At 32.2% G+C, this 24,347-nt stretch overlaps 2 protein-coding genes across 2 annotated transcripts in view; one reads left to right on the top strand and one right to left on the bottom strand.

Moving 5' to 3' along the window:
• LOC126745138 (protein timeless homolog) overlaps nucleotides 1-24,347 on the top strand; it is an 817,207-nt gene that overhangs the window by 567,576 nt on the left and 225,284 nt on the right. The gene's annotated exons all lie outside the window — the stretch shown is intronic.
• Nucleotides 5,804-24,347, bottom strand: part of LOC126745139 (podocan-like) — a 47,253-nt gene continuing 28,709 nt past the window's right edge. The window contains exons 2-3 of the mRNA XM_050452864.1: nucleotides 9,411-9,667; nucleotides 5,804-6,132 (exon numbers count right to left, since the gene is read on the bottom strand). Of these exons, the coding sequence (XP_050308821.1) occupies nucleotides 5,929-6,132; nucleotides 9,411-9,667 (461 nt within the window). The 3' untranslated portion in view covers nucleotides 5,804-5,928. The remainder of the gene's footprint in view (nucleotides 6,133-9,410; nucleotides 9,668-24,347) is intronic.

Below are 24,347 nucleotides of genomic sequence, written 5' to 3'. Positions count from 1 at the left end.
TATCTCATTTTTTTATCACCCTCTTATTGTATGGATATAAATAAAAAGACATTCCCCTAGAAATCGAAATTGACGTGTCCGAGTATTTTTTCAAAAATTAGAGAGTTACAAATAGGCGCGCGACCTTGATTTTCAACAAATATTTTTTTATAGTACACTTTGGTGAATGCTTCGTATTACATACGTATTACATAAGAGTATCAAAGATTTCTTTAACTCGTGCATGTTTAAATGGCATTTATTTTAATGGAAATTTTAAAAAAGTAATAAATTTAGAGTCCGACTCTGGGTAAGGAGTCGCGTGGTTTCTGCTTAATTTAAGCGTGTTAAGTGTGTCCCATTTTGGTTGTAATTCCAGATTATCCCGGTTATTTTTAATATAAAAACTTTGCGGTTTTTTGTGAAGCTAATAATGCTGCAAATAGAGTTAAGCTAACTTATTTTACCGCTGAGGTACAGAGTAAAAACGAAAAATTATAGAAAAAATAAGAATAGAAAAAAGCTAAAATTCCTTTAGATTCCTTCGATGTCAAAATATTTCTTGATCCCAAAATACAAGCCAAAGCAACCGAGAGTCGACGAAGATGACGTAGAGCCTAGGTGAACTGTGTAAAATAGGCAATTTTGGAAGTCCAGGACTTAACTCTAAAAAGTAAAAGTGGATGTCAGACGAAGTTCTCCAACTGATAAACGCGAGAAGGAAATACAATATCACAGACAATAACCGGTACAAATAACTGAACAGGGCGATGTGATCAGAATGCAAAACAGAAAAGGATGGATGGCTAGCTGAAGCTGATAACTGAAGTAAAATGGAGGCAGTGAAAAAATAGCACAACTCGTTTAATCTCCACAAAAAAATCAAAGAATTCACAAACACACAACATAAGGAGATTTACAGTAGTTTGAAACACACTAACAACAAGATCTTAACGGGCTTTGAGGAAAAGCATAAAAGATGGGAGGAGTATATTGAGGCCCTCTTCAATGACATACGACGCCACCAACCATCTAGAGACTATGATAATATCCACGTGGCCAGCCCTGTTATCACGACAGAAGAAGTAGAAAGAGAAGAAACATGTGCTGTAAAATTTCAGGAAAATGATGTTCAGACCCCCGTTGGTGCAAATGATAGAGCCCTAAAATTTCTCACATCGTTGTTCAACTCAATATATGAAAATACTTTGGATAATATTTGGGAAAATACTAACAGACGAACGATGCAACGACTACCAAATGATATGCCTGATGTCGCACGTCCTTAAGATATTTCTCCGCACCGTCGATACTCGCATATACGTGAGATGTAAAAGACAAAGGCTTGAGAGACGCAATTTGAATTTAAGAATGGTGTGAGCACGTGCGAGGCTCTCTTTTCTTTCAAAAATCTCACACAGCGATGCGGGAGATCTGAAGATCATCACGCAGTTGTATTTGCATCAAACTGCAGAGACTAGGATAGAGGAAATAACTTCCAAAAAAACAAAAATCAAAACAGGACGTGTTAGACAGGGGTGCTCACCAAAATTAATGCATAATTTTATAATTTGCATTTTTTTTTGTCTTTCCAGCTCATTTTTTGTCTTTGTAGTTTAATTTATAAATAATAAATATAAAAATTCACAATGTGTTCTCAAAATTTTATACCAAAAAATAAATCAAATAATTTTATTACAAAATGTATTATTATGACATCTAAAAAAAATTAGTGTGCTTCAGACCACACGACTGAAGGAAAACTTTTTTAGCTGAATTCATATGTAAATTTATGCACAATTTTCGTACTTGATTTCTTCTTAAGTAATGGTCCTGGAGCACCACTTTAATATTCAGAATCCAATTTCACTTCCTGCCATAATTTCTTAATATTCACCCGAAAATTCACGAAATATGAATCTTAAAATAAATTTATAATTTTATTTACTTTAAATGTAGAATAATTAATACATTAAACAACAAAAATTAATCTCTCTTTTGCTTCTATAGTAACATACGAACCGTAACTCTCTTTCTATCACCACTAACTCATATCTCCTTCTCAACTACCGTTCGCCTTGCCCGATCATACTTTTTGTAACGCATTCGCCAGCCTAACTCAAGGGTGCGTAATGAAGTTTTAATTCAAAAAGTCAAAAACGGATATTTCCTCCTCTGGCAATTTTAACGGCTTGACAACGATCCCTCATAATGATAATCAGGGTTCTTATTTGATGTTGGTCTCTCTGACCCCAAATTTCTACCAATCTTAAATAAAGGTCATTCAAGTTCTGGGTGGCCAATTCGTGGTAGCGATTTTTATTTTTTCAAGGTACTCCCCTACCACCCTTACCACGTGTAGTCGCACATTATCGAGCATAAGCAGGAAATTATCTCCAACAAAATGTCTTTAATAAACCTCTGTGCAGTAAGCCATCCTTTATCTACAAGTACTAATTCTGTGCGTCCCTTCATATTATTCTCGCCCCACACCATTACTGACCCGCTACCATAACTAAGTACTAACAGTTCCCACTATATTGAACTGCGCATATCGTTCTCCTGGCCTTTGGTACACTGTACTACGTCTTCGTCAGAAAAAAGACAGTATCTGAATTTATCGCTAAATACTGGGTGAGTCAAAAGTCGCGAGGAGATTAAAAAAATTAATAATACATTTTAAAAAAATATATAATTTTTTCTTTACACAGTAGTTAAATATAATGTTTGGAAATTTATTAACACTAAACATAAAATATTACATCCCGCAGGTGATTTTCCATCTCGCAAAGTTGAGCTATTACCAGAATAGTTTCCATAACGCAAGTCAGAATATTTGGTTCCAACCCCCATATTTCGGCTCAAATATTCTATGAGATATCCCTAAAGAAAATAATCGGGGGCCGTTAAATACGGTGAACCTGCAGGCCAATCAGATTCTGAATTTCTGAAGATTATTCGTTCGCCAAAAGTCTCTCTTAAAATTTGCATGTCTCATGCAGTGTGCGTAGTAGAATCATCTTGTTGGAACCCCATTTTTGGTGTTGTCCCAATAGCTGATCGTATATATTATAGAAAATTTTGAAACATATCCCGAGATCGCTCGCCATTTACGGATAATCCATTGCTATCGCCGTCTTCAAAGAAAAATGGTCCAATTATTCTTTGAGACGTAACTAGACACCATACTGTGCACTAAAGTGGATGTAGTTGTCGCTGATGAAACATTCTTGGATTTTCAATGCCCTATATTTTGCAGTTTTGCGTGTAAACAACCATTCAGGTAAAAACGGGCTTCGTCGCTCATTAGCATTAAACGAATAAATCCGTTATGCTCTCTAGCCAGTTCTTGCAAGCGAACTGCATAAACTAATGTTTGTTTAGAGTCTCCTGGCGTTAACTCTTGCACTAGCTGTATCTTATATGGGAACAGATGTAAATCATTTGTTAAGATTCTGCGTTAAATCCCCCGCCATAACTGCAGCTCACCATACCGACTTCTAGTTAATGTTTCGGAATTCTCATCAACATTATCCTGAACGCGTTAAATATTTGCCATATTTACTGTAGATCGAGGTCTTCCGCTTCGTGGAAGATTCCTTACTGAACCACGTGCCTGAAAACGTCCCACGAACCGTCGAATTATGGCTTCGGAGGGTGGATTTCGTACATTGAAATAACGACGATACACTCATTGAACTTGAATTATGGATCGATGATTTTCAAAATAAAATTCTATGATTTTGGCCCGTTGGTTAACGCTATACTTTTCCATAATTAATCTCCCAGGTTTACTTTATGAAGTTCTGAAAAAAAAAGAAAAAAAAATATTGGTGAAAAAAAATATTTTTTTAAACCCCTTTGTGACTTTTGCTTCACCCTGTATAACCTATGTCCAATTTTCATTTTCTCAACCAACGTGTTCACGAGCGAATTGTAGTCAAATCCATATAATTTTTTAAAAGCTACACGTGTTTCGCTCTTATCACCTATAATTGGTTAAGTTAACAATTCCCACCATAGATAAAAATGTATGCTTCAAAAAAATATAAAAAAGTAAAAATGTAAAATGTCACCAGTCATCAGGGGAACGATCCAGCAACCTTTAGATTCACAGGCGCGCGTCTAACCCATAGACCACCAAGTAACATAATCAAACAAGTGGAACAATCCGAACTATACTAATAAGTGTGAATAAAAGTAAACAATCTTATTATTAAATTGTTAAATTTACCTAACTTTTCTTTTGTTGTTAGTTGTAATGTGATCTGTGTAGGTCTAGGTAATGAGTTTTATCATAATTTATAAGAGTTCTTTTTGTGAAAAATATCTTAATATATTTTTTAGGCCTGATGATGCTCAGATAGGAGCGAAACACGAGTAGCTTAAAAAAAATTATATGGATTTGATGAGACCGTGACTTTCTGTTCTTACTTTTATTTTGTTTTCGTTTGGTCTCTTAGAGAAAAATGGATGATACGTTTCTACTCCAGGAACTCATTTTGTAACGAAGTGCTAGTCACAAATTGTTGCCTTAAGGTACGAATTCATAGAAATCGGTCTTCAGCAAAGGTTGTAACTCTTCCACGGAGACTCTAACTCTTCCTGGTCTTCTAATGCTGCTACCAGCTTGTGCAAACCGACTCAAAACTCCGGAGATGATTGACTGGTTGACCTTAAATCTTTCAGCAAGATGAATTAGGGTATATCCTTCTTTGTGAAGAGTAAAACATCTAACAGAGTCAGCTTTTTAAAAATTGTGTTTTTCTCGTTGCGGCGTATTAATTTTGCAAGAACTTAATATGTAAAGTTAAAATCAGGTCGAAACTACTAACGTAAATGGCATGAAATACTAAATGGAGAATCAACATACTAGACAGACTATCAACATAGACCCCTTTTATCTTCATTCCCTTTTTTTTTCTCATAAGAGGTATGCGTTTGTTTACAATTCATCAAAGATCAACCGTCAATGGTCTAGTTTTAACAAGATATGTACAAATGCGTTTATTTTGGAGAGCGGTGTATATATATGAAGGCAGTGTTCGGAGAAGCACTAGAGAATGGAAAAAAGAGCATTAAAATCAACGGCACCCTTATTAATAATATACTATTCGCTAACGATATGGTCGTGGTGGCTGACAGACTTCCATATCTACAGAAAATAATGGATCTCATCGTTGAACAAAGCATACAATATGGTTTACACATAAACCAAGGTTGTGTTCTCCCAGAAACCAACACGGACGATCCTTCAAATCAACAACCATCAGGCTGTGGAACAAGTGCCGTTTGTTAAATATCTTGGAGCTCTCGTTAAAAAGAGCAGTGACCCCAAAATGGAAATCAGATCAAAGATAGAAGAGGCCGGAAGGACTTTCATCTCCATAAAGAACTTTTTCAACAGTAGAAACCTAAACCTACAGCTCCGCATACGTATAATGGCACTGTTATATCTTTCCAGTGCTACTACTCTATGGCTCCGAAAGCTTGCTATTCTGCCTGTCTCAAAAAAGGGGTACTGGTTTTTAAAAATTACCGAGATACTCTGGGATAACAACCAAAATGGGACTCAGTGTACATTTGTTAACGTCTGGCCTTTTCATTTTAAATTTATAACAATTATTCTACATACCAATATTTTATATTAGCAGGGATGACTTTTCATATGACTTTTTGTATATTCATATAATTTTCTTCAAATAATTATAAATATAGCATAGAAGTAAATAAAGATTTACAATTATGTTTTAGAAAAATGTTTTCTAAATAATTATGAAAATAATAATAACCCATTCTATTATCTAAATAACTAAACTAAATCTCTTGTTTTTTGTTAGCTTATATCAAAATATCCATGATATTGATTTCACTGAAGATAAAAATTACTATACTAATATTTACATATTTAATGTCAATGAAGTCTCGGGCTCTTCAAGATATCTTGTATTACCAAAGATCACTTACACTAGCAATGCTTGTCACAGGAATAACTTCTGGATCGTGTGTATTCAGAAATCGTTTTTTGTTGAGGCGCATCAGTAATACAAATATAATGATGGTACCCCCTAAAAGTCCTGCTGCTACTATCAACATTCCTGGATGTAGGAAATTTGTAGATTCGTAAGAGTTCTTAATCATTGAAGTCTTAACCTGTAAGAAAAAAGAATAATTTTATAATTTATCAATGAAAAAGAGTACCTTTACACCTATTTTGTTCTTGTATTAACCTATATGCCAGATATGACTTTTAGTAAGTCACAGATTGCATAATATATTAAACAGAATACAGAATATTCTATCATGGTTTAGTCCAAATGGATTAACCATGTCTGCCGAAAAATGAGTAATATGTACTTTTATCAGGAAAAGAACTACGCTACCCAATCTTATCAAAATAAACGAACGTTTAATTATTCCTTGTAGAAATACAATAAAGTATTTGGACGTTCTATTAGATAAGAAGCTTCTTTGGAAAGATCAGATTCAGTATTTAGTTAAAAAACCCAAAAACCTCTTAATGTAATATGTTGCTCTTATGTTTTATAGAGCCTATGTCAGATCAATATGGAACTACGGTTGTCAATTCTACGGATCCGCAGCAGAGACGCATTTAAATAAAATCGAAATAGTAACAAATAAATGCATAAGATATTGTGTCGAATTTTTAAATAATACGTAGTATTAGAGGCCGAAACTGCCGATTGTATCTAAGTGATAAGCTTTAAGGTTAACTTAAAAAAATAGTAGCTTAATTAGTAGGGTAGATAATCTTACCATTTTAAACTATACAAATTCTTACTGGCGTTTTAAGAAAACTCCATTGTTCGTAACTAGCTATTCCTGAATTAAAACTAATAGTTTTTTTTTCGTAAATAAATCCTCAATTTGATATTAATAATTTTACTTTAAATATATTCTCAAAATCAAAATAAATAATGATAAAAGTAGAAATCCAATAGTACTTAAAACTAAATTTGGAAAAAATTTAAATACGAACTATGCAAATTGTGAGCATATTTTCACAGATGGCACTGTTTTAAATCGCAAGATGGCATGTAGCCATTTTGATCAAAATATAAGTATTGTCAAACAAATGAGATTTCATGACGACGCTTCTATTTATACTGCTAAGCTTTGGGCTATCTGGAAAGCTTTACTATATTGCTTCAATTATGAGAAGAATAATAGATTTATAATATTTACAGGCAGCAAAAGTGCACTTGAAGCCTTAATAAACTGTAAAACAAATATATTATTAAAAACATTTTGAACACAAACGCATACACGTTTGGATACTGCTAACAAAAAATGTAACTTTAGTCTGTATTAAAGCCCATGTTGGTATTAAAGTAAATGAAATGGCGGATGAATATGAAAAAGAAGCTATATATTCGAATGTCTTTGCGGCGAATCTATTTACCATTTACTAATATTTTTGCTACTGCAAAATACCAAATACTTAAAAACTGATATGATTACTTTAAAGTATCTATTAAAGCTAATTATCTTAAAAACCTATTTCCCAAAATCTTTAAGAAATCCTGTTTTCACCAAGAAACTAATAAAAATTTTATACGAATAATTCTCGACTAAGAAACAAACATGGACTTGACCCAGTGCACATCAAAAAAATAAGGAGGATGATTATGTTTATACGACGAAGTCTATATTCTCTTCGTAGCAATCAAATTAATATTCTATGTTCTAATATAGTAGAACAGGTAATAAATCCGTTTAATGTGAGTACCATAATATTGTCAGAAAATATAGCTCTATACAGAGAGTTATATAAATTTATTGTAAAAGAAAACATATTAATTAAAAAAAATAAATAAATTTAAAAAAATTACAAATAATTAAAAAAAAAATTATAAAAAAAGATCTAAAATAAAAATTAATTAAAAAAAGGGAAAAGATGGAAATAGCAAAAAAAAAGAGAAAAAAAATATATGTAGTAGTAGAATAAAGATGCTGCACAGTTACCTTTATGTAATAGCATTCATTTTAAGGTGAATAGGTTTCATATACAGGGTGCTTCAAAATTTGCTACATATATTTCAAGGGGTATTCCTGAGGTCAAAATGACTTTTTTTTCCTATAAACATAGGTCCTAAAATGCACCCCCTTCAAGCTACAGCTATCGCAAGAAGTGTAAAAAAAATCGATTTTTTAAAACTGTGTCTACAGTTTTGCTTCAAATTTAACGAAATTTGGAATACCCCCGTTATTTTAGGCAGTCTATTTACTCTTTATCTTAGAAAAGGCCTAAAACTAATTTTAATGATGTTAACCAACATGGCTTTTTCCAAAAAAGGTCGGTAATAACCAACTTAATACTATTTATTCAGAGTATAAACGAAAGTATGGATAGGGGTCTGGAAACTTGTGCCGTGTACACTGACTTTTCCAAGCTTTTGATAAGGCATATATAATCATCCCACACTTTTCGTAAAGTTGGAGAATTTGTGCACGGTGTGAGGTGTGCACGGGACCCTACTCAAACTCATTAAAAGTTAAAGTTTTATGATATATGATAACTTTATTTAAGTTTTACGGTATGAAGCCCTTGGAGAGTCGGAGAAACAATTTTGATTTATAAAATTATTAATATAAATAATTTTATAAATATAAAATTATTAATTCTTCAAACTATTTGTCTAACTCTCCATTGTTCAGATGCGTCCGTGTGTTTTAATTATTTTCAAGAAAATAATTTAAATAATGACATATTTGTCTCCAGTATGGCTTTATTTAAGCAATACTTAACAAATTCTACCTAATTTCGCAAGGAACGATAAATATTGTCCTATTTTTCTTATTGTAATTATTCATATGTATATATACTTCCTTATTGTTTATAAGAGATATTATTAAATAAGATAGTTAGGTTTATATTACTTGGTATATTTGTTAGGTATGGTGAAATTGTAATGTTTATCAAAGCGCTTACTTGTATTGAAATTCATAAGATATTTTGTGCTTTCCTGTTATTGGATTGCTTAGTCTATCTGTAGGAGAGCCTTGTATTTAAGTAAATAAATAAATAAAAAAAAGGAAAGTCAAATGAAACTTCCATTTCAGAAAAGAAATATAGGTGTTTCCATTTAAAAAAATTATTAAATTAAGTACAACGATTTTTGGGACACCCTGTATCAATAAAACTATTTTTAATAAGTAGCCTCTCTAACTTAATTAATATTCCCCCTATTAAGCGTTTTTTTCGTTTCAAGATTTAGCAGCACTCGAGCACCACAATATTAAATGGACACCCTGTATTGTTCACCCTTACGATCCACGAAAAAATGTAAGCAATTATAAAAAATAAATGTGTTTTCTTATTCATATTCAAAGCTAGGCAAAACGTATCCAACGTTCACAAAATGTATACCAATCGAAGGCAAATAAAACAGACTAGAAATACAACTTACCGTTGAAACATTCCACTCTGAAACGTTATCTGTCAAATTAACTGCTCCCAAAATCTGCATCTCTTTCCCGCTATTGTCGGGTTCTGTTAAACCAAATGTGTCATTGAATTTCCTTTCGTGTGGCGTCCGTACTGGGATCGGGCTTTTAATAAGGATTTGCTTAGATGTTTCGTTTTGTCTCGGCACTAACAAGTTTCTGTCACTTCTCATACCTTCTTTGCTAAGAAGGCTCCCGTCTCCATCGCTAGTAGTGTAATCTGTAAGGAGAATTTGGATGTTTCAAATTTAGATTACTTATGAAATAACAGTTTGCTGTATTTGCAGTATAAGTTAAAAAACTGTTATAATTAATAAACAATTCTAGTTACTTCTTATATGTACATTTTTTTATAAATTATTCAAATACAGCTTTACTAACGGTGTCTTATAACTGAATTATACAGTGACCGCCTAAAGTTCCGCATAAATTCGATGAAAATTAGAGACATGATTTTTTGAGAAAACACTCGGACCAGTCGATTTTTATTTTAAGTTGCGCATTATTTCACATGAATTTTTGTATACAGGGTGGAACAAAAAAAAGATATGACGTCATCGGTCATTTTTTAAAATGGAATGCTATATTTTTTATTGCATTTATGAAATATAATCGAAATTCCAAGCTTCGTATAACACACCTTATCTCAAAACTCAACTGTTTCCGAAATATTTAGATTTAAAAAACAAATAAGTACGTCTATTTACAAATTAAGGTAAAATCGAGGATAAAATAATGTTATAAACACTGCCAATTGCTTCTATTTCCATGGTTGTACTTGTAAAGAATCTCCATTTTCGAATGTCACTATCATTTCGAAAATTAATAGTTTTTATCAGAATAAATTATGGCTAATTTAATGGAAACCCAACGAATTGAAATTTTGATGATGCTAGGGTACGGGGTTCGAGTGCGCATGCAAAAAGCCGGAACAATATACAGGGTGTTACTTAAAGGTATGTCATAATTTAAAAGGGACATTCCTGGACCGATTCGAAGTCAAAAAGTTCATATAAACATGGGTCCTAAAATACTTAGTTTTTAAGATACAGGGTGCTAAAGTTTTATTTTTTTTTCGTTTTTAATAAATTTTTCAAATAAGGTTTAAAATATTGAACTGAATTTTGGCGCAGGATATTATGGCATAAAAACACATTTTTTAGATGTTCACCTACTTTTTTTTAGCAACCAGTGGCGAAGCTATGATGAATTTTTAATACAAATTTACAAAAAAAATACTACGCCATTGACTTACGAAAAAAATTATGATTTTATCTTAATTATCAATTATTTATAAACAAAAATTATATTCCTCCATGACTTTTGCTGTAAATTTTACCATTTGGGTGTAATCGTTAATTAAAAAAACGTCTTTTATGCATAAAATGCATCTTTAAAAATTATGGAAATACATCAAGTTAGCTTTGCTCGTCGACACTGACATTAATGATTCTTTTTGATTGTGTTAAGTTTGATTTTATTTTCAGTTTTTATTAGGTACATTTTTTAAATATTTATTTTCAAGCTATTTTTTACAAACTGGTGAACAAAAAGCAACAACAATTAAATACAATACATACATACATAATTTACAGAAATGTTGGAAATCACCACCTCTTGCCTCTCTGCAGGCTTCTGCTCTTCTTCTCATAGAATCACGAACTCTTTCGAAAATTCCAGGCGTGTTTCGTATAGTTTCACATCCGTCAATAATTCTATTTCTTAGTTCTTTTAATGTCACAATTGGTGTCTGATAAACCAATGTTTTTAGGTGTCCCCACAAAAAAAAATCTAGGCTATTTAAGTCAAGTGATCTAGGTGGCAAAAACTGTGGTCACGAGCCAAAATGCTCACGAGCCAATATGCTAAAGTGGGCTGGAGCACCATCATGCATAAACCAAAGTTGTTGCCGTAACTGAAGAGGAACATCTTCGAGAAGCAAAGGCAAATCATTTTGGAGAAAATTACAATAATTCTGTCCGTTAAGACGTTCTGGTAAAAAAGATGGTCCAATTAAATGATTGGATACGATACCGATCCAAACGTTCATTGAAAATTGTTCCTGAAACTGTGTCTCTGTAATCGCATGAGGGTTTTCTTGAGCCCAGTAATGATTGTTATGGAAATTGATTATTGCATTTCTGGAGAAATTAGCTTCGTCCGTAAACAAGATGTTCGCACCAAATTGAGGATTTTGTGTTACTTTTTGGAGATACCATCTATAAAAGTGCGTACGCGGTTCATAATCTCTAAGAAGCAATGCCTGAACCCTTTGTACGTGAAAAGGATATAACAAAGAATCCCTTAAAATTTCCCATACCGTCTTGTAGCAGATGATCAATACCATACCAATTTTTCGTGTACTTGTGGTCGGATCCTCTTCGACTGCATGGAGGACAGCCTCTTCAACTGCCGGTGTCCTAACTGTACGGGGCCTTCCCTCGGCAGAATTAGCCTTAAAACACCCAGATTCAGCCAGACGACGATGAATGTTTATAAATATTCTTCTATCTGGGACAGCGCGATTAGGATACCTTTCTTGATACAAACGCCGCGCCTCCATAGCATTACCATTGGCAAGTCCATAAAGGAAATGCATTTGCGTCATTTCCAAATTAAAATAATCTACCATTTTTTAACTAGTACAATTCACGTTTTAAGATCCAAAGGGTACTAAAAACAAACTGTCAAGAATAATCACTAACGCAAGTGTCATAATGTTTAAAACAACAAAAAACAATTTCTGGCAACGAGCAAAGCTAACTTGATTTATTTCCATAATTTTTAAAGATGCATTTTATGCATAAAAGACGTTTTTTTTTAATAAACGATTACACCCAAACGGTAAGATTTGCGGCAAAAGTCATGGAGGAATTTTTTGTTTATAATTGATTGATAATTAAGATAAAATCATAATTTTTTTCGTAAGTCAATGGCGTAGTATTTTTTTTGTAAAATTGTATTAAAAATTCATCTGTGCCAAAATTCAGTTCAATATTTTAAACCGTATTTGAAAAATTTATTAAAAACGAAAAAAAAAATAAAACTTTAACACCCTGTATCTTAAAAACTAAGCATTTTAGGACCCATGTTTATATTAGCTTTTCGACTTAAAATCGGTCCAGGAATGTCCCTTTTAAATTATGACATACCTTTAAGTAACACCCTGTATAAATATAGCCAATAATATAGCCGGAACAATAGCGTCTTAAAAGCAAATGAATACCACCCTTATAAAATTAGACTAATACACGAATTAAATCGATCCTGATCGAAGAAACCAATTTTGCGAGCAAATGATGAACATTTGCAATAATAACCGTCAATTTGTGTTACGAGTTTTGTTTTCGGATGAAGCAACTTTTTGTTTAGACGGTGTCGTAAATCGGCAGAATTGTCGGGACTGGTCAGTGTCAAATCCACAATAGGCAACTGAGGCTCATACACAGTACCGTAAATCTATTAATGTTGGGGCTGGTATCGTGGAAAATAAAGTAATAGGGCCATACTTTTTCGAAAAAAACTTAACAGGACAACGCTATTTGAATTTTCTTCAAGAAGATCTTATCCCTGCTTTAGCTGCCCTATACCCACACGAACAAGACCCTGCTGTCCCGACAGATAATTTGCGGTTTCAGCAAGACGGCGCACCGCCATATTTCTTTCAAGATGTCCGTAATTACTTGGATACAGTGTTCCCAGGAAGATGGATAGGACGAAGAGGGCCAATAGAGTGGCCGGCCAGGTCACCAGACCTAAATTCCTGCGACTGTTTTCTATGGAGGTACCTGAAAAGTACTTCCATAGAAAATATACGTACCTCCATAGTAAATAAAGTAAGTAATAAAGTCCTGTAACTGTAAGTAATAAAGTCCTCGTAAATAAAGTACCTCCGTAGATATATTGAGAAGCCAAACAACGTAGAAGATTTGAAAAATAGAATTAGATATGAAATTAGACGTATATCACATGAAATAATTGATAGTGTTTTACATGAGTTTGTAAAGCGTCTTGCTTTCCAAGCCAAGAAGTAAATGGGGATCAGTTTGAAGACTTGATACATTAATAAGAGTTTTCACAGTTTATAACATTTTATCCTCCATTTTATCTTAATTTGTAAATACACGCACTTACTTGGTTTCTTGTTGATTAAATGTGAATATTTCTAAAACAGTTGAGTTTTGAGATAAGGTGTGTTATACGAAACTTGCTTAGAATTTCGCCTATATTTCATAAATGCAATCAAAAATATAGCATTCCATTTTAAAAAAATGACCGATGACGGCATATCTTTTTTTTGTTCCACCCTGTATACAAAAATTTATGTGAATTAAGGCGCAACTTAAAATAAAAATCGACGGGTCCGAGTATTTTCTCAAAAAATCATGTCTCTAATTTTTATCGAATTTATGTGGAACTTTAGGCGGACACTGTACGGTAAATATAAGAGATACGAAAATGGTTAAACTTAGAGCAAAGTTTCGTATTTTTGAGCCTAAACATGTGCCATTAAAAAATTTATATAAAAAATATTTAAATTTATATTTCTTATTGGGGCGCTATTGGAACACCCCTGTACATAGAAATAATGTTGTGAAGAATCAACCATTACTTAAGATGCGTGTCATAATATATATGTCTGTATATGGAAACAATTATAACAATTTTGAATTTTGTCAGTGTCTGTAACCTATAACTAGCATAGTGCAGACTTGGATCACCCTGAAATCGGTTTTGCGTTTATATTATACTGTAGTTCTTTTTGTTATTCTCTTTGTTATATACTGTTGTTTTATTTTATTTACTTCCGTCTGAAGATGTGAACAATAAAAATGTCATTTTGGTGAACTTTTGATACTAGTGATAATGAATCGAATAGTTGTGAATATTATATTGTTATATTAGTTTATGACCGTTTTACCTATCAAATTTTAAGACATTATCAATTTGTTAACACGTGTCATTTTCGACCTAAATATATTTTAAATCTGTTTTTTTTTAATCCTAAAATTTTTTTTTAAGATAGAACTCGAAGAGTTTGCAGGCGGTAGCTCAGAATTATTGGAGGTTTGGGATTGTTCGAAGGTTCACTTATGACTGGCTATTAAAGAATCTAAACTTGATTATAACTATTAAATAAGAGAGCGCCACTCAGTTTTTTTTTTAAAAGAAAGAAAACTAAGAAAAAGGCTTGGTATATAGGTTTCAATTAACAATTAAATGACCCTGGATAAGGTAGATTTAAAGAAGCAAAACAATTTCAACAATACAACCAAATTATATTTACATCAAAGATATGTACACACCTCATGTTCTAATCTGATAAATGTTAATAATTTGCTATGAATTAAAATACAAATAATGATTAAAATCAGTTTGACAAAAGTAACATTTAAATTATGATTTCGCTACTAGGTAGATTTCAGCACTTAAAAAATTAAATGCAATTATTAAAGTTTTTAGTATATATTTGTATTACGCAGGGAAAAGTTCATGAACCTTTTTACCTAAGGCATATCAGCCTTAACCGTGTTAAATCTACTTAACTACCAAAAAGGGTACTGAAAAATACTGAACAAAAAATAACTAATATAATAGATAAGAAATTGACGTATTAACTTATGACATTGATTAAATATTTGTAACGTTAAATTGAAATAAAAGGTATATTAATAAAAATTTAAATAAGTGAGACAAATCTATGGTTAGTAATATTTAAATAAATGGAATAAACTGGCCTGTATATTCCTCCAAGAAATGAACTGCTAGCCTTCAAAACCGAGGCTGTGAATGTATGCCATTTGTAGCTCAGCTATCCGGACTGGGAATCTCTAATACTAGCTCTAAGTCTGGCTCCAGTTCCACAACTTTCAGCAATTTCCTGGGGAAATCAAAAGCCTGCAGCCATCAACAATTAAAGAAGAATAAAGAGGAAAACGGAAAAGTAAAACCCTTGCTAAGTTTCATTATCTATCCATTAAAATCTTGGGCATCATGCACCAAAATTATGAAATAAACGGTTGCCTAAAGGAACAAGATTAAGGACCATAAATTATAAATCATATTGGCCACTTCGTGCTTCACAAACTTCGGTAATAAAAAACTGGCCTTTTACGTGCGCTCCTACCTGCAACACGGGAACAAGTCCTCGAAAAATGGACGCAGTACCGACTAAATCAATAACGATCCTACCTGTCGCCTGAACTGTCAATATCAGCCAATCAGAGAAAATATTTATTATGATCAATCAGAGAAGTGACAGACCGTCAACAGAAAGCATGGATAATTAAACCAGGAGAGTGATGCGCTACAGTAGTAATGTGTCATTGACAGTGTGAATTTAAAGAAATATGAATAAAAGAAGTTGACTGAAATTATTAATGTAATTATTGAAATTAATGAAATGTCAATGGAGCGTTAGTGAACATAAGCAATAGAAAAATAAAACGCTACAATACAAATAAACAAAGTTGTATTTATACGGAAAAAAACGTTTATTCAATAACACTTTCCTCTGCAAATTTATGATCATAAAATAGAGATTTAACAATACCAAGTTAACATCATCCAATTCTCAACTCTCTCTCTTACTAGGACTAAATGATACCAAATCTTTCTATAAATATTTTTTTCTTCTAAACCTAGTAAAACCTGAGTTTGCGCATAAAGACTTGCACGTTCAAACTCAGAGGATTATCTTTAATATGTACTCTAATGTTTCTCATTGTCTCTTTAATATGTTCTCTATGTTTAAAAAGTGAAAGTGTTAATGAGTGCAATTCGCCTGAAAATAAAATTTGTACGAGAATTTGCGAGTTGACCAAACTTAGTCGCAAACTAATGTTAGAGTGGTTAAAGACGATGATGTAATAGATCACTCACCAAAACGCAAACGTTTTGGTGAAAAGCTTAAGAAAATTGATATCAGCACAAAAGAATATATTCGTTGTATATATGATTTTTATGAGTAAAATAAAGTTCCAAAAATGGCAATAATTCATGATAAGTTACAAAACTATCCAGAATATACATACAAATCACTTTATACCTTACAACAAATTCTACTAGATTGTGGTTTTTAACACAAAAAATTAGATAAAAGGATGGTTGTCATGGAATCTGCTCGCCTTGTATCATTGAGGCACGAATATTTACAGAAAATAACGCAATATAGAAGCAGTAACAGACCTATAGTGTATGTATATGTGACACTCACGATGTTGTCAATTACGGGTGGGTGGATCACAGCATGAAATTTCGTTTAAATGCTCCTTGTTCTAGAGGCCAAAGATTTATAATTTTGTGTGCCGAAAGTAAGAATGGTTTTATATTAAATGCTTTATTGCTATCGGCCAAAATGATAAAACAATCTTCATCAGATTAACACGAAGACATGGCAGTCAACCTTTTTAAAAAATGGGCGATATAACAGCTTTAACCGAACCTTAAGTCTAATTCTGTCATAGTAGTGGATAATGCTTCATACCATTCCCGCATAAAGCCGGACATCAAAGTCCCCAACGCTAGTAGTAAAGAGGCTGATATAGTTAAATTTATGGAAAGCAAAAACATGCCCTTTAAAGGCCACAAAAATTGCAAATAAAGGAGCAAAAGTTCAAAAATTAATATTTCCTAGACAGTTTTTTCGAATCGCATGGCCACTCCATTTTACGATTGCCTCCATAATATTGTATTTTCAATCCTATTGAGATGGTCTGGGGAGGAATTAAGAAATAGTTGCATAAAACTAATCAAACACTGCAATTAAGCGCGTCCGTGCTAGACAATATACGAACGATCATTGAAGAAATCGACAAATTCATTTTATGGAGGACCTGTGTAGCCCACGTTAATAGTTTAGAAGACGAATACTGCATCTTACCGCGAATTAATCCAATTATAGTTAATGCCAATAACGAATCCAGTTCTGAAGAGATGGAGAGTGATGTTGAATAGGTAAGCATTTTTGGACGTAAAAAATTCTGGGTGCAAAATTATGAACATGTAGTTAACTTCACTCAAATTATATATTTGATTTCGATAAGGCTAAAAAATTCCGCTGAACAATGAAAGAACATTGGTCAGCGGGAATTTTTGGGCTTATCAAAATTAAATACCAGCGGAGGCAAATATAACAACATTGTATTGCAGCACGGTGGCGACATAATTTTATACCCGTATTATAACAAACCACGCACTATTTTTTCGAATTTATTTGCATTTTTACTTAATTTAATTTTATTTTTTATTGATAATTTTTGTTATAATTAAAAAAAACTGTGTAAAAAATATGTGTCAATTTAACTAACCATGACCTAATAAATGTTTTTGTTGGTTGTAAAAAAACATTTTTACTAACAAAAATTATATACACACCAATGCCTTATAAAGAAAACGCCGCGTGCTAAACGTTTATAGTTTTTATACTTATCCAAGTAACTTCACCTAAACTATAAAATGATGTATTGATTTATTAAAACAATTTACCAACCTAAAAAAATATGTGCCAATACAAAGCTTTCCCGTAATTAAAACACTTACACACTCACAGGAATAATGTTTAATAATAAGTAATTTACAATGTTTAAATAATCTTAACTTGACAACGCAGTACTCAAATTTTAAAAATAAGATGCCAAAATATAGAAAATAAAAGTTCTTTCAACCAATATTTCTGGGGTGTAGGGAGTTGGAAGATAATAAAATTAACGTGTCCTAGCGATTTTATAAAAACCTGGCCCCTTTTGAGATAAAGGGTGGGAAGTTTTCAAAACACCCTATATAATTATCTTTCTAAAATGTCATTACCAAATTAACCAAAACCGGACTAGATTTTTATTTCCACCCACTTTTATTATACTGGGTGTCAGTTTAAAATTATGTACATGGTTATAATGAAACCGTTAAAGATGGAGAAAAAGTTCCCCACCTATAAATAAGTAACCATCACCTGTAAGTGCCTATAAGTAATCTGTCATCTACTTCTTTTACTTGGAATAGCGACGGATATGCATTGTAAAACTGCATTTTTATCATGGAACACATCTTTATTTTTAATTATATTCTTACATATATGTCTACTATGTATATTTAATTTCTCTTAACCACACAAACTTTTATAAGTTCAATTAATATTTTGTTGTAATACCCGAAAGTAAATTGTTTTACCAATAAAACTTTCTTTTTTCCAGGTATGTATGTCTCGATACTGATTTGCGCAATCGGCCTATTATAATAGGTATTATTTATTCATCACCGCAGATAATGTAAGTACTTTATATAACTGATCAATTACTGTTTTATGGTTTTGTAATTAAGTTTGTAGGTTTATAAGCAGCGGATGGTAATACTAATTTACTTAAGTGTCATGTTTCTTATACCTAAGATTGTTCTGAGAACATATCGTTGGTGATATGTCCTATATGTGTGACAATATTCGGAACCTTTAGGGAATATTTCTTTTGCAGCAATTATAAATAGTGTGTTTGAAAATACCAGGAGTGATGGTTTTTTTCTTTAATACACAATCCGCGATTATGTATTAAAGAAACCCAAGTAGAGGATTTCCTAAAGATGAGTTGGACGGTAAAAACATAGTTCTATTGAATTATTTCATTAATTGAAAACAAGATTTATAAGATGTAGATAGACAACCTTATTATTATTTAGAAGTGAAGCAAAAGTAGTCTGTAACGATCCTTAATTGCTTATTTCTAATATGTCTTTAATGACAGTACTTAAGTACCTCATAGTATGATTTCAAATGTCAAATGAGAATAAAAAAGAAACCCAAATAAAAAAAAATAAAAAATAGAAAATCGTTTTATAAAATCCTTTATAGCTATTTATTATAAATAATAACAAAAATGTTTAGGCTGGGGATAAAAAATAACTAATAGTAAAAAATAAAAATTAATCTAGCCCCACTACGTTGAATGAGGCCGAAGTCAACTTTTATCTTTCTTATGGGCACCATATTAAATTTTTTCATTTTTCAATTCCCTTTTAGAAATGCTCTTCAACCATATAGAGGGTGTCCCAAAAATTAAAAAGTCAAGTCGAAAACGTTCACTGTTTGGCAAGTAATTTCAAAAGTTAGAATATCAAATCTAGATTTCAAAATGGTAAGATACTTACTAGATTATTGGTTTAATAGGAGTGTTTTTTTTAGTACATAGTTAAATGTACGCTACGCCAAGCTAATAATTGTACAGTCAAAATAAATGAAATAACCTTTACTTAAGTCGCAACTAATGCTCAAATTGCCTCTGCCTTTATCCCTGAAACGACGTTTTGAATTGGATTAGTGTCTACTTTTTCTTAATTTTAATTTTTCACTTTTCATTAATTATTTTTCCCCGTAAAGTAGGTAAATTTAAATAATTTATTTAAATTGAGTAAACATGGCGCCAGGCTCTTTTTCTACCCCGTCCTCTACCTGTGCGGGTATTCCCTGTTCCCTCAGAAATATCCCTACAGGATAAATAAGACAAGTAGTGACGCAACTTAGGTCATTAATTACGACCTTTGCTACTGCAGTACTTTGCTATTCTTCGTTTACTACGCATCTTTCTGTAGATAGTTTCGTGTTGATATCGTGTTTTATTTATTTTGGCTTGTTTGGATTTTTTCGTTAATTTGGCTTGGTTTATTGGATTTGATTTCAAGATTGAATTGAAGTTAGTTTTGTAATTGAATTGACTATTTCAGGAGCCCGTCAAGTGTCAAAATTATAGTTTAGAGAAAATTAAAGAAAAGTGTTTCATTATAAAAACAATTTTTTTAAAGGGTAAACGTAATTTTTTACTGAAAGTACTTATAATACCAAGCGTTTTTATGAAAACAACAATTTTTTTTCTTGTGGTACCTAAACAACTTTTTTTTTGAAAATCGTGTACTTAATGTGTTTCTGCACTAAACGATAATATTTTTTGTTCACATATTGAAAAGTATTTTTTTTAAAGAAGTTTTTTGGAGTAATTAGGAAATAATGTTGTCAGTTATTTATATTGCAGCATTTATTACTTTTTTTCTATTACATTTTATAGACAACTACAAAAAAATGTTCTTAAAACCGCGAGTAAAATACATCTTAAAGTTTAAATTTAAGTCTCTTCAATGGGTTGTGGTGCATCTCTATCTGTAGTAGGCCATTCAAAAATCCAGTCATAAAATGCCTCGTAGCCGGCAAGGTAAGGTTGCAGTTTTTTTAAATCTCTCATTTTCTTGATGTTTAAGGGTACCTGAAAAAATGTTCAAATTTATCAAGTCATCAAGACTCATGGAGCCAATTTTTTTTACCTTTCCCTCTGAATAAGCTACTTCCACTGGTAAGTTTGGAGGATTTGCAGTCTTCAGTAGAGAGAATGTGGACTTTACTAATCCGTCCATGTATTCACTAACTACTACTTTTCCTTTGGTTTCTTTACTATAGAAGAACTGCTTCTAGGTAGATATTTATCTCTTTTTGTGCTTGTGGGATTCCTGTGCCATGACTGTCAACAGAATATGTGGTTTTTTGTAATGTGTTGGCCACCATTTCTCGAAACTAAAGACTTCTGACGTTTTTAATAAGTGAACCTTAAAGCGGTTCTTGGTACTAGCCTTTAAAATTAGCTCAACGTATTGCTCTGGCGTTTAGACGCGATCCACTTTTCTCAACATACACTTTATACTTCCAAAGTTGCGATCACATGCTGAATAGGAATGTCCTCTGACTGGAAAGTTGTGTGTTATTGTATAAAATAATTATAATATAATAATAAAATATTCTTTTCCTGTCACAAAGATTCATCAAAAAACGAGTAACTGTATGGTTTTTATTTTGGCCTGAGGGACCATCGCTGAATAGAACAAGGTATTTTACAGTTGCAGGTACTTCAGTGTTGATGTAGTTTAAAATCATACTACAAACTTCATCAGGGGAATTGTTTGCTTCCCCCTCATGATATACGTATGGCTTTGACTTATTAGTTTTCAGATCATGTATACTAAAGACATTTACCCAAAGTTGACGCATATAAAATATTTCTTGCACATGAATGTTTGGCAGAGGCAGATTTTGCATAAAATCAAAGCACAGGAAACAAGTAGTATCATCATCTTTATTCTCTGATGAGCTTTAATACTTGCATAGAACATTTTGACTCTCGCAGAAACTACAAACGTTAACTTGAGGCCGCCCGAATGAATAACCGAAGTTTTCCTTGAAATACATATAATAATAGTTATATTTAACTTCATTTCCCAAGTCCGCATTTTCGGATATAAACATTTGATACATTAGTTTAATATTGAAACGTGCATCTAGATATTTTTTTGGCTTTCCGTCATAGTGCGTCTCTTTTACATCAAATTTGGAAATATGTTCATGGATGCGAAAACAAACCGCTCCAGGCTTAGCATTTCCAGTTTTATTTTTACCTCTTTTATCAGTTGGCGTTCCAAGGTTTTTTCCAAGTAGCTGACAGATTCTATCTACCCTGTCACGTGCAAAAAACAATTTTTACATACAAGTTTAAGTACACCATGTACTTTTACATTGTATCTATATGTAAATTTTATTTTAGATTCTAGAGGTTCTTCGGTCTTTTTTCGTCTTCGCTTGACGTCTTCGGCTTCTATCAAAGTTTGTAAATAGGTATCTTGAAGATCCTTGGTTTGTAGTAAATAAAATTTATGCCATGTATCATCTATTATATTTTGATTAATTTCTAAATGACATTTGTTAGCACACTTACAAGTTATTCCATTTGGCTTAACTTTCTGAGGAACTACATTATTCTTATAGTTTGTATAAGTCTCACCTTTTAATCTAACACTGCGCATTTTATTACGCTTGTACAAATCCTCATGGGTTATTCCACGTCTTCTTTTAGGCATAGGTTCATCCTCTTCTGAACTGCTTAACATGACTGACCGAGCACTAATACTATTATTATCATGCAGAACTACATATAATTACTTTTAAATGATTATTATTCACTTTACGTAACGTTCAGGAACACCGACAAACAAAGACTAATAATAACAGCACAAAAACAAACGCCTGGCAGCTAATAATGGCGGCCATCTTCGGTTAATATTCGGTTTGGCGCAGAAAGCCGTTAAGCGACATCACTTGACGGGTTTCTGCACTAAACGGTATAAATATGGTCCGTATACCCCTTATACGGTAACGGCGTTTGCCGGGTTTATGCGCTAAACGATGCAACTATATCCAAAGAAATTTTTTCCGTTCATAACTCATTTTTGCATACTTTGGCGCTTGACGGGTTTCTGAAATAATCGATTCAATTTATCGAAGGATTATTTAGGGTTACATTAAAAAAATGTTAAGAAATTCAAAATCTTGTAACCACAGTACTAAAAAGATCAACAGTGGGGTGACAATTTTTTTCGGTTTTCTATGAATGCCTATAATTTTAAAATTACTGAAGATATATTTTTTAAATATTTTTTTCCTGGTCTTTTGATCATTTTCGGCATATCGTTGATTTTTGGGACACTTTATATAACATGTTTATGTTCGGTCAAGATAAATAATTCAAATTAACATTTCATGGTAGTAGGCTTGATATTTCCATTTAATTTCCCCATACTGATGTTTGATGTTTATTATATTTACCTAGGTAACTGCTAAAGTAGAATTTATTGTCAGTGTCAAGTGTGTCAAATTAATTGTAAATTTCAAAATGAATAAACTGCAAAACTTGTATTTCCAATAAGACATAATGCCACATAATGGACGTATTGTCACAGAATTTTCAATTAACGAATTTACCAAGTAGTGGATACGGAGACGGGGATCAATAAGATGGCCTGCGAGATCCCTTGACATAACACCGCTTGTTTTTTTGCATGGGGTTTTAAAAAATATACTGTAAGTCATATGAAACACATTGTTGTAGAAGCTGTTAAAAGAGTTACCCTAGAAATGATAAGAAAATCCTGTGAAGCAGTAATGAGACGATGTATGTTGTGCGTGCGAGAAAACGGTGGCTTATTTGAACACCTACTTTAATTCTAAAATGTTACTTGTTGGTTGTATGATTAATAATAATTAGTAACTAACAATAAGTCATAACTAACAGAAATATCAAAGCCTATCCAGTTTAAATTTAAATATATAGAAATTTTCTTATAATAGGGCGATTCATGGGAAAACGTCAATACTTCTGGTAAGTATTCAGGACAGAAAAAATAAATATAATACCCATATTTGTATATATGAGTCTGCAAGGCCTTCGTTTCCAAAATATAGAGTGTTTTTATTTAATTTCCCCGATAATATGATATGTAAATATATAGATATGGTGTATATATAGTAAATATTGAAGTCAAAATTGGTATTCGAAGGTTTTAAAATTAAATTTTAAATTAGTTATTATAAATAAGATAACATTTTCTTACTGTCAAATTCTATTCATAACTTTATTAACTTAATCATTTAACAAACATTAGATCTAAGTGCGTTATTATACCTGCGCAGTTCTCACATCATTAATATGCAGATATGATATTCGTCTATGGCATAGGATCTCAATTCAAGCAGTCGCGGAGTACCAGCGTCGTTTTCCAGATAGAAGAGTTTTTTAAAATATATTTTATAAGTATTCGCTCCTTCTGGAGAATCTGGAATGTTTCCAGTGCTGTCGAAAATGATCCAGCATAAGCACTAGACGGATTGCAGATATTCATTAAGGCTCTGGTTCCTATCCTTTCGAATAACTGATGCGGGACAGCGGTGTGAGGCGAGGAAAAAATTATTTGTCTAATAGTTTAAGGCGGTCGATATAGCAGAGACATTCTTAAAATGACAAATATAAATAAAAAATATTCTATAATCTTTAAACATTAGATTTTATTCTAAATATTTCAGGGCTGATTTTTTATAAAAT

Source organism: Anthonomus grandis, chromosome 15, assembly GCF_022605725.1.
Source record: "Anthonomus grandis grandis chromosome 15, icAntGran1.3, whole genome shotgun sequence".
Classification (NCBI taxonomy): domain Eukaryota; kingdom Metazoa; phylum Arthropoda; class Insecta; order Coleoptera; family Curculionidae; genus Anthonomus; species Anthonomus grandis.
This window is presented reverse-complemented; position numbering and strand designations above follow the sequence as displayed.